Genomic DNA, 12,308 nt, shown 5'->3' on the forward strand with positions numbered 1-12,308 from the left:
CAAAGCTGAAGGATATACCTTCATGAAGTCATGCTTATGGATCTTTCTCCCCCGTGTTAGAAGGCTGAAGTGGGAGAAGTGTGGTGTAGGGGAATAGAGGAACTTCATTGCTTTGGTTGGCTCTGAGGTCTCCATTTGGAAGAGCAGGACCAAGGTATGCACTGGACAAAGCCCATTTTACTAGTACTCAAGTAGTCAGGGAAAGGAGAAATCTTCTAAGTCAGTATTGGATGAGGTTTAATGAAAGCTGTAACGTTCAGCCTCTGTGCTACACTCCATTTTCTGAGAATGGGTAGTCCATGTTATATCCCAAGGATTAAAGCAAGTTTTCTGTGTCATCTGATAACATGAAGGACACTTCTGAGTACAGACTAGAAATCATTAGTGATGATTTCCAGAGCCACCCACACTCTACCTCACCCCCGTCCCCTAAACACCAAGTCAAAAGTATGGTGGAGCTGCTTTTTATAACAAGTCATTAACCTCATACAGCCTAAGAGACAGAGGCACCATGCACCAGGTATGGGAGAAAATTGTATTTCTATTAGAATTAGCCTTTATACACTAAGCTGTACATTTCATTGAAAATCACTGAGTAAAATTAAGCTGTGCTGAAAAAGTAAAGACAATCTGATATACATATATATATATATATATATATATATTTATTTTAACCATTAATTGAATTTGCTCAGATGGTGCATGCCTGTATCCAGATTGCAAAAAGGTTCAGTAAATCTTCCTATATTATCACACCCATTGGTATCTTTAGCTCATAGGCACCTCTGTACTTCTCCAGAGCACTCGAGTGTTTTCACTTACCTGATTATTCCTATTCTTGGTAAAGTTTGTAGAGAGCCAAAGTGGCAATAGATGGGCCTCAGTGGTGAAGATATAATCCTCAACGTCAAAGAGGACGTCATCTTTCTCCGCAAAGAGCAGGTACAGATATTTAAACATTTCAGCCAAGAAAAAGGAATCCATTCTGCGTAAAGGGAAGAGGGACCATTAAAACTTAATTCTAAATCTATGACTAGAGTGATGAAAGTGATGACTGTTTCTATGATGTTATTTTGGTAGCTGTGACTTTAAAACTTGGTCTTTGGGCAAAGACAGTTTGGTAGCCACATGACACAAAATTGAGAGATGGCATTTGATAAAGCTCTGCACAAGGTATTATTAGCAAAAATGAGAGCATATTGAATTAGAGGTAACCCCACGACATGGGGTTGTAATTGAGAGGTAGAAGGCAGAGTGTAAGGATAAGAGTAACATACTCTGATTGGCAGAATGTGACAAGCACTGTTCTCCAGGCATTTGTATTGGGGCCTCAGCTTTTCAGCAGATGTATTAAAGACTTGAATGAAAGAATGTAGAGCTGTAGATCTAAATTTGCAGATGACACACTAAGTTAGAAGGCACAGCAAGTTGTGTAAATAGAAAGAAAAAATATGAAGGGACACAGATTAAGAAAGTGGGTAAAATTATGGCACATGGCAATTGTGCAGTCACCCACAAAAGATCTGAGAAAGATAAAATTGGAATGTTTTCTTGGTGTTGAAAAACCGGGAACTGTGGAGGAACAATAGGGTTTACATGTCCATGTACACAAATCACTAAAACCTAACAAGCATGTACAAAGGCTTTTATCTCAAGGTGGTTAGAATTCAAAAGAGAGGATTTGATGCTTCAGTTTTACAGAGCCTTGGTATCTAGAGTATTGTGTTCAGTTTTGGGGACCTCAGAAAAGATATGTTGGGTTTGGAAGTGACACCTAATGAATTTTATTCTGACATTTGTTTAATCAGTATTACATGAAGCACATGATGTACAATCCCTTACCAATAAACAGTCTTCCAATTAATGTCTCATATTTTGTTTTATCCAAGATTACTTTTGTGCTTGATATTAGTCCTTCATGGAACACATAACACCTATCTTACTGAACAAACAATTAGTAAGATTACTGACAAATTTATTTTTAAAGCCTTTAGCTGCTACATTTGTTCGAGACCAGGATTTTTTTCCTTTTCGAAAGGTGCTTCTTAGTGCTGACTCTTTTTGGCTTTCTCCACAACCTTCACAAGATCTGAACAATATAGTGAATAGGTGATCTGCTACTAGGCTCTACAAATGTTAATCTCACTTAAAAGATAACTTTTGCTTTAATGTTATCTCTCAATAGGGAAACAGCTGATCTAGACATCAACTTCTATTATGCATAACTAAGATCAATTGCAGTGGACACACTATTATTTTACAGGAGTCAATCTTTAACAAGAACTGCCTTAACAGTTAAAAAAAATTATAAAAGAGGATCTCATTGGGTTAGCACCACACTTAATAATTTCACAGAATTATTATATCACAGGTGCTTTGTCCCCATAACTTGCAGTCTTCCTTTTAAATGATACGGAGTTTAAATGATAAAGTTATGATGCAGGTTATGTTATGTTGCATAAAGTAACCAAGTTATGTTGCATAAACTTTGCTTTAGCCATACATCTTCCAAAGTCACATCCACCAATGAGCATATCCACTGATATCTGCCGTGGTGGGATTCAAACCCAGAACATTACTCTGGATCACCAACCAGTGCTGAGCGCCAATGTCACTAAGCTACTGCTTCCCCTTGAACAATGATCAGTGTCATTACCAAAGAGACTGCTCACTAGCACAGCTCATTGCTGACGTTAGCAAAGCAGTTGTTGGATGTCTCTGAAGAATCAGAATGGTTGCTGACCAGGCAAAATAGAAACATTGTTTAAAAATGGCTATGATTGAAGTGACTACTTGAAACTGAAATTATTCCACGGCTTCAACTATCTTTATCCATAAATTTCTATGGATTACACTAGGTTTTCTTCCTTTGACAAAATAACTGTTTTCTAGTCATAAACTACCAATAGTAGATGGTAAATGATCTAACCTGTCTTCATGGCTTCCTGTACGAACATCTTTCATTGCTGCAAAGCCACATGGTACACGAGCATACTTATTCAGGTTCTCAATGATGGTCTTTCCCACCTCCAAGTAATATTTGTCACCTGTAGCCTGTTTGTAATGATAACAGACACAAACTTGAATTAGATCAATATTAAAAATTTCACGTCAGCTATTTGCCCAGTAACACCATGTTTTGCTAGAATTCGCCCAACCATTCAGATATCAATTGAATAAAATAGAAATATGTTCTTTTTAAGGATATAAAATTCCATCATATAACAACTGAAATTTACCTTGTATAGGAAGTAAGTGCTTTCAGCAAATTCAGGTCTGAGTGGATGCTGAGCCCAGTGAACCCTAAAATCAGTGGTAAAAGCCTAGAAAAACAAGATCAAAAATTTCCAACTAGGAAAATCTGATTTTACAGAACAAAGCTGAGATTTTTTTTTTAAAACAATTCCACACTTCTGCAATTTTAGACATTAAATACTAGTCACATCACTTGACACTAAGTTAATAAACAAACTGCAAATAATAGTGTATGTTAATTAAACTGGTATGGTTAAACTTGAATTTAAAGAACCCCTTCACTCCAACATTAGTCTCTTAAGAGGTAATCCAGAGTTTCTTCTCCAACTATTTTCTTCACAAACACTAAAATATTTCTCTTAAATTAATAAGTTTTAATTAATAAGCTAAGGCTCAGTGCAAGGCAGCAGCAATATTGAAAAGAGTAAACCTGACCACAAAACAGAATCAGGAGTAATCTAAGGTTGGATTTTAAAAGTCTGAAGATTGTAGGAAGGAGGAAAGACTGAAGGATTAAAAAATTACAGTAGGATACTGTAATTATTTAGGGATTTAAGAAGAACCTTGGTGTAGTGGTTATGTTACTGGACTAGCAATCCAGGGTCCTGGACGAATATTCCAGAGAAAGCCAGTTCAAATCTTACCATGGTAGTTTCAGAATTTGTATTTATAAATCTAGAACAAAACACTGCTATCAGCAAAAGTGGCCATGAAGCTGTCAGATTGGTTTAAAAACCCGCTGACTCACTAATATTCTTTAGGGAAGGAAACCTAACGTCCTTACCTGACCTCTGGTTGTACAAAGTGTAAAAATAGCAGCAGTTCAAGAAGATGCAACTCAACAATTTCTCAGAGAAATTAGGGATAAGCAATAAATGCTGGCCTTGTCAGCAATATCCATTTCTGGACAACGAACATTAAAAATTTGGAGATTAGGAGAACAAGAAAACCATTAATGGAGTAGTATTAATGAATTATTGAAAGACAAAAAAAGGTTGAGAAGAGAGAGATTAGAGGGTAGGGATGAGGAAGACATCACTTGGCAAACAAGTGCTTCATTGTATCCTGCCCAGGAAAGAAAAATAAAAACGGACATCTTTCAGTTATGTCCCCAGGTCCTTCATCTGGAATAAATTACTTTGAAGTGTATTCACTGTACTGTGGGCAAATGAGGTAGCGACATTTCATACAGCTAAATCGCCCAAACTAGCAATGCACTGTCTGCTTCTGTTGGTATGGTTCAGAGAATTAACTTGGAAGTGAGAAGTCCCTTGTCCAAATCATAGAATGCTAAAGTACAGGAGGAAGCCATGTCACGTATTTGAAAGAGCTAACAAATTTCATCCTGCACCCATTTAACAGCTAAGGTGAAAGAAAGATAGACCAGCTAAAAACTTAGATACCAATCCTACAAATGAAACATCTGTTGAAGTGAACAAAATATGTCAGTTGAAGAGGTCTGGGACTTGTGCTGAAATGCAGTTGCAGATGTGGCAAATGAGACCTGTAAACCACTATTACAAAATTGACGTCACCTAAAAAGTCAAAGGAAGAACAGTTAAATATTCCAGACTTTTTCTATTACTGAGCAGCTCCACTGACATCAAAAGTCTTAAAGAACCAAAACAAAGTCAAATAAATTAAAGTTCTGGAAAGCTCTGCTACCTCTGGCAAGAAGTTGTGTTTTTTCGTAACTTGGTACAACATCTCATGTGTCTCTATGGCTGGGCGAATATCTCCTTTCAACACCTAAAAGATAAGAAACCATATAGTATTTCATAAAGACCGAACTACAAATACTAGAAAACTATTCATAACGTACTAACTCATATAAACATATCAAATAAAAATGACAAATGCTAGAAATAGAAACCATGAGACACCACCAATCTGAAGAGATCAGTTAATGTTGAGTGCAACCCCAAACACAACTTGTCTGTCTGTCTTTACTGATGCTGTCTGAATTGCTGTATGTTCCCAGAATTTTCAGTTTTTGGTTTCCAGTGTTTTCAGTCTTTCTTTCCATGCATTAAATAAAATTCAATTCACAATCAGATTGTATTAGCTTCACTTTATGAATTTCAGCTGCTCTAACTATAAAAAAAAGTTCTTAGCCTTTAGCTACAGTGATAAATATAATCAATTACAAGCAGCTGTTAACAGCTAGCCAACTGAGATGCAAGTCATAAATTATGTTTCACCCCTTTCACAAGCAACTGTCTGCAGAAGCACAAGACAAACCTGGCAATTTCCTTTGATACAAGATATTTTCAATGTAATACTGTTAATATGCAGCCTCTGAGGGTACAGGACATATTTCACACTATTTCACAGAAGAAAGTAATTGCATACAAACTACTAAACTAAACAAAACTTAAGATTGCCAACACAAGTTCTATTCAGATATAAACTTAGCTGGGAGGGCAGTAGCTGAATCTCAGAGGTCAAATGGTGTCATAAATCAAAATGATGAAACGTAATAAAAACAGAAAATACTTGAAACACTCAGCATCAGTGGAGAGAGAAACAGAAGTTCTGACAAAAGATCATTAATCTGAAATGTTAACTCTGCTTCTCACTCAACAGATACTGCGTGACCTGCTGAGTATTTCCAACAGTTTTTGCTTTTATTTCAGATTTAGATTACTGGATATGCAGTATTTTACTTTTGTAATGGTAAAACTTACATTGCTTACAGATGTCACCTGAATCAAAGATTATATTACAATCTACAAATGCCTGTCAGGCTGTGTCACTTATGTATTTGATAATACTATGCACAAAGTGCAGTGTTTAAATTGCCTGAGAACCACATTTAAGTTAATTGAAGACACTTTCAGAACATAAGCATCAACAACAGTACCAAAATATCCATAAAGCTAACAAAAACCAATGAAAATATAATGAGTTTCTCATCATCGCCACAAAGATAAGGTTGGCCATATAAAACATACGGGCGAGCTGACCACAAGAATTAACCTGGTTCTTTTCAATTAGTGTGTGTGACAATTACCTAACTTTCCGGCCTCCTTAGAGTAAGCACATTACCTAACCAACAGCCTGACAGAAATCAGTTTATCCTGAGCAACATGCTTTCCTCTCATTTGTCATGGCTACCTTTAAATGTGAAGCTTCTCTTACTCCAAGTCCATGTGACTAACAGCCTCTGGGGCTTATATACTATCTTGGTCAAAGTTCACCTAATTGAATTTCAGTTACCATTGCTGTTCACCTAATGAATTTTATTCTGAGATTTGTTTAATGAATCATATGACAAACAATTCCTTATCAATAAACAATCTTTCGATTAATGTCTCTAATTATGTTTTATCCAAGGTTACTTTTGCGCTTGACATTAGTCCTTAATGGAACAGATAAGACCTATCCCACTCAATAAACAATTAGTAAGATCACTGACAAATTTATTTTTAAAGCCTTTAGCTGCCACATTTGTTTGAGACCAGGAACAATATAGTGAATAAGTGATCCGCTTCCAGGCTATACAAATATTAATCTCACTTAAAAGATAACTTTCACTTCAATGTTATCTCTCAATGGGGAAACAACTGATCTACACTCATCAATTCCCATTATGCATAACTAAGATCAATTGCAGTGGATACACTATTATTTTACAGTAGTCAATCTTTGACAAATACTATTTCAGTTTTTTAAAAATATCTTACAAAAAATGATCTCATGGGTCAGCACCACTCTTGATAATTTCACAGAATTGTTATAGCACAGGAGATAGCCATTCAGTCCGTCATGTCTGTGCAATTCACCTAGCGCCATTCCCCTGCCTTCTCCCTGTAAGCATGCAGTCTTCCTTTTCAGATAATATTCAAATTATTTCTTGAATGCCTCGATTGAATCCGCCTCCAATACATTCTTAAGCAATGCATTCCAGATCATAACCACGTGTTGTGAGAAAAAGTTTCTCTTTATGTCTCCATTGCTTCTTTTGCTTACATATGATTGTGCTCCTGATTAAGAAGGAGCAGGTGTTAAGCTAAATTTCCTTTCTCAAAAAATATCAGAGTTAAAAATAATAGTTAACTTTAATTACGTAATCAACAGTATGTATAAGACTCAAAAACTCTTGACCAAAGAAAGGAACACACTTCACCTGGAGGCCTGGGAAAAATGCTAGCAAGGCATCCATCCATGTCCGTGCATTGAGCATTGGCTTATGTATGTGAACATCCAGCAAGAGTGGGGGCTGACTTATATACTTCATGATGGCAGCATAGTGCTAAAAGGGAAAAAAAAATTACCATGTTGCGACCCCCACTCTGGCATATATCTAGAATGAGGCTGGAATATTTTACCTGTGCATTCTTTTCAAATTCTATATGTTTTAATTTGATGAATTAAAGAACTATTTCAAACATTCATTACAGTCTTTTCAGCTTCAGTGTAACAGAAGACTACAGAATATTGCTTTTTGTTTCTATAATATTGGACAAACCCTTTACAGCTTAAATTAATGAACTTCTTAAGGATGGGCTGATTCAGTTTTAAAGACCTAATTTTCAAGATCTATCCTAGTTGACATGACAAATGCTGTAATTTATTTGCATAGTTAGAATTACAGTTTAAAATCCATGACCGTAAGGCCAAATGTCCCAGCACTAATTTAGAGGGGAAGACAGTGACAGAGTGGTATTGTCGCTGGACTAGTAATCCAGAGATCCAGGGTAATGCTCTAGGGACTGTGGTTCAAATCCCATGGCATGTGGTGGAATTTGAATTCAACAAAAATTTGGGATTAAAATTTTAATGATGACCCCATGAAAACATTGCCGATTGTCAGAAAAACCCATATGGCTCTCCAATGTTCTTTAGGGAAGGAAATCTGCCATCCTTACCTGGTGTGGCCTACATGTGACTCCAGACCCAAGCAATGTGGTTGACTCTCAACTGCAAGTCACTCAGTTGTATCAAAGTGCTAAAACGTCTAAAAAGACAGACCACCCGGCATCGACCGAGGCATTGGAAATGACAATGGCAAACTCAGCCCCGTCAACTCTGCAAAGTCCCCGTTACTAACATCTGGGGGCTAGTGTCAAAATTGGGAGAGCTGTCTCACAGACTAGTCAAGCAACGGCCTGACATTGTAAGGCATGTTTCCATGACTACTCCACCATCACCATCCCTGGGTATGTCCTGTCCTGCCGGCAGGACAGACCCTGCAGAGATGGCAGCACAGTAGTACACAGTCAATAGGGAGTTGCAAAGAGTCCTCAACATGGACTCTGGACCCCATGTAGTCTCATGGCATCAGGTCAAACATGGGTAAGAAAACCTCCTGCTGATTACCACGTACCACACACCACCACCGACCCCCCCCCCCCCCCCCCCCCCCCCCCCCCCCCCCCCCCCCCCCCCACCACCCTCCACCAACCCACCCACCCCCCCACCCACCCCACTCCCTGTCAGCTGATGATTTAATACTCCTCTATGTTGAGCATCACTTGGAGGAAGCATTGAGGGTGGCAAGAGCACACAATGTACTCTGGGTGGAGGACTTCAATGTCCATCACCAAGAGTGACTCAGTAGCACCACTACTCACCAAGCTGGCCGAGTCCTAAACGACATTGCTGCTAGACTGGGTCTGCAGCAGGTGGTGAGGGAACCAACCAGAGGGAAAGACCTACTTGACCTCATCCTCACCAACCTGCCTGCCACAAATGCATCTGTCCATGACAGCATCAGTATGAGTGACCACCACACAGTCCTTGTGGAGACAAGTCCCGCCTTCACATTGAGGATACCCTCCATCGTGTTGTGTGGCACTACGGCTAAATGGGATAGATTTCAAACAGATCTAGCATCACAAGACTGGACAATCATGAGGCACTGTGGACCACCAGCAGCAGCAAAATTGTACTCAACCACAACCTGTAACGTCATGGCCCGGCATATCCCCCATTTCACCATCACCACCAAGCCAGGAAATAAACCCTAGTTCAATGAAGAGTGCAGGAGGGCATGCCAGGAACAGGACCAGGCATACCTAAAAATGAGGTGTCAAGCTGGTGAAGCTACAATACAGGACTACTTGCGTGCCTAACAGCAAAAGCAGCAAGTGATAGGCAGAGCTAAGTGATTCCACGACCAACGGATCAGATCAAAGCTCTGCAAAACAACTACACCACGATTTCTAAAAAAATAAATAAAGGTTAGGATCTATCAAGCCAGGTTTCACTCTGGGATCTGACTTGCCCAGTATTAACATCAGCAGGGATCCTAACAACAGAGTAAATACTAATGCATGGACTGGTTTATTGCACCTGTTTTAGCTAAACAACATAAGTGACAGCCATTCGCTAACTCATTCCTCAGGGCTATGCCTTGACCAATCTGGGTCAAGCTGCCTAGTTTAAATTTAAAACAATGCTTGGTAGTTAACTGTCAGTCACCATCAGTGGTGCAACCTCCATGGCAATGCCATTTGGCAATCAGCACACTGTTCACAGAGAGTATAAATTGTTATCTCCCTTATATTGGTATTTTTGCGAATGTCCTGATGAGTGCAAGACAAAAAGCTTAGACAAGTCTCTTTTTTTTCAGCAATACTCAAATTCTGTACTACCAAACAGCTATTAAGATAACAGTAATTATACGAATCCATCAGAAATATATGTTAAATATTAAGTTAAATATAACCTCTCGGTCCTGTGAAGCAACTCGACATGTTTTTTCTATGTCAAAGATTCAATGTAAATGAAATACATTCCTACCTTACTATAAGTGATACAACTGTCACTCACAATGTGATGTGTTGGTGTTTAGCATGCCACGGTTATCAAATTTGAAAGCTGTAGGAAATTGCTGTTTAAGAAAAAGTATGATACACTAAAATGGATAAAGAAAGCAGAGCTTACAGTGTTGAATCTCTGTAAATAACCATCATCACCAAGTAGAATGTATGCTTTGAAGAGGTACTCATAATACGAATCAATCCCAGCTCCAACTCCACTATCTGCAAAGAGAAAAAAAAATCAGTCAGTAAAAAACAAAATTGACATCAATACATAGTATTAAACAGAAGGGAATGTTTCAACCTAAACAGATCAGGTGGTTCATTTGAACAAAATGTTTGAAATTGACACTGCCTTCATATTAAGGAATATACAAGTAACTTTTCACAATAACTCAAAAACTGTTCACAATCAACCAAAATGGCACTTTCGTTAATTAAAGAGAGAAACCTATGGGCACTGGAAAATCATTTCGATAAATGTAAACTGCAATCTGTTGAATCAGTAAAGTGATAACATCCATGGAGAATGATAAAGGAACTGCCTGCCAGAATTACTGAGCCAGAAAGTATCAGGAAGCCAAAAAATGGTGGTATGTGGTCATTAATTAAGGCTGCATTAGTGATCCTATCATTAATTGATTCCCTTGCCATCTGGATCAGTAGCACATCACAACAATTTCTCTAGACGATATAACATTCAAGCAAGAACACCATTTTCCCTGGAAAAAAAAGGAAATTCACGGAAAGATTCCATTTTAAGTACAAAAATACTAATTAACTCTCAAAAAATACTAAATGTATTATCCTATGGCTTCTCAGTTATAATTAAGAGAAAGGTTATAGTTCCCCACAAAATCAGGATGAAGGAATAATCATTATGACTTTATAAGAGCATACTTGGGGAGTAAATTTGGTCCTGTAAAGCAGTGCTTCCAAACTTTTTCGCTGCTGTGACCCCATTTTATTGCCTCAGACTTCTTTAGTTCTTGACTAGGGGGTTGGGGAAATAGCTGTTCAAGGGGTAGGGTTGACGAAAAGGTATGTAATAGTATCCAGAAATACAAAGTAATAAGGCTCTTACCATGAATGTAATAGGAACCTCATTATTCATACACTAGGATCCTGGTTATTAATGTCAGAGGACTGATTAATATAGAAGGATCCAAACTATTGATGCAATAGCTCTTGATTAATGTAATAGTGTATGGATCAATAACGTATTTGGATTCAGCTTATTAGTGTAATAGCATCCTGATTATTAATGCAATAGGTAGCATGTAATGTAATTAGATCCAGATTAATAATGTAATGGATTTCATGTTATTAATGTAATAGGACACATTATTATTTATGCAATAAGATTTTGATTGTTGATGCAATAGGCACCAGATTATTAATGTAATAGTATCCTGATTATCAATGTAGTGGTATCCTGAATTTTAAAGTAATAGGACGTTGATTATGAATGCAATGGGATTCTGATTATTAATCCATAATGGGCAGAATTTTGCCCTTGGTCTTGCCCTTGCTTTTGCTCGGCGGGGGTGGGTGGGGGCAGTCGGGAAGCCAACTGCCATCCTCGATGGGCACCGCACCGTGAATTTACGTGGGCAAGCCAATTAAGGCCCATCCAGCATGGAATGTGAGTGGCAGCGCTCAGCGATGTCTGTGCGGGCAAGGGGAGGAGGGCCAGTGGGCCAAGTGTGAACTTCGCACATATGTGCGAGTGAGCGCTTTATAATCCCCCTGAGGCACGGAGCTGCCTCAGGGAGGTGAAGCACTGTTTAAAAAAAAACGAAGAGAATAAAAATGTCATAAAACACATCCCCTCATGTGACTCTGTCAAGAGGACATGTTTTTAATTCAAGTGTTAAATTTTTATTTTACTTTTATTTGCTTTAGGAAACCTCATCCCGCCAGTGGATGGGGTTTACTAAAAAATGCAAAGGCCGCTTGGCCTTTTCACCTGCCCATCAATCGTTAAGTTGAAAAGGCAGTGAAAAATTCAGGACAATTGTTTACTTAATAGGCCTTTTAATTGTTGGCGGGTGCACTTCTGGCTCCGCGCGTGCCTGCCGACGTAACTATTGCGAGAATGCACGTTGACATTGGCACGCTCGGCTGACATCTGCACACTTTATTTCATGCTTGGGTGTGTTGGCGGGCGCCGGCACGCCAAGTTTAATTTTCTGCCCTATGGTCCTGATGTTCGATACATTTTCATCCTGATTATTGATGCGTCATGATCCTGATTACTGAAAAAATAGCCTTCTACAAAATAAA

At 38.4% G+C, this 12,308-nt stretch overlaps 1 protein-coding gene across 2 annotated transcripts in view; it reads right to left on the reverse strand.

Annotated features, from left to right (window-relative positions):
- edem3 (ER degradation enhancer, mannosidase alpha-like 3) overlaps positions 1 to 12,308 on the reverse strand; it is a 64,419-nt gene that overhangs the window by 18,546 nt on the left and 33,565 nt on the right. Inside the window, exons 9-14 of one of the 2 annotated variants that reach the window (XM_041208133.1) lie at positions 10,147 to 10,244; positions 7,385 to 7,510; positions 4,921 to 5,004; positions 3,240 to 3,323; positions 2,930 to 3,054; positions 823 to 985 (exon numbers count right to left, since the gene is read on the reverse strand). In XM_041208133.1, coding sequence (XP_041064067.1) covers positions 823 to 985; positions 2,930 to 3,054; positions 3,240 to 3,323; positions 4,921 to 5,004; positions 7,385 to 7,510; positions 10,147 to 10,244 — 680 coding nt within the window. The remainder of the gene's footprint in view (positions 1 to 822; positions 986 to 2,929; positions 3,055 to 3,239; positions 3,324 to 4,920; positions 5,005 to 7,384; positions 7,511 to 10,146; positions 10,245 to 12,308) is intronic. The other variant, XM_041208134.1, reaches the window with a different exon arrangement.

The sequence above is a fragment of the Carcharodon carcharias genome, chromosome 16 (assembly GCF_017639515.1).
Source record: "Carcharodon carcharias isolate sCarCar2 chromosome 16, sCarCar2.pri, whole genome shotgun sequence".
In the NCBI taxonomy this organism is placed as follows: domain Eukaryota; kingdom Metazoa; phylum Chordata; class Chondrichthyes; order Lamniformes; family Lamnidae; genus Carcharodon; species Carcharodon carcharias.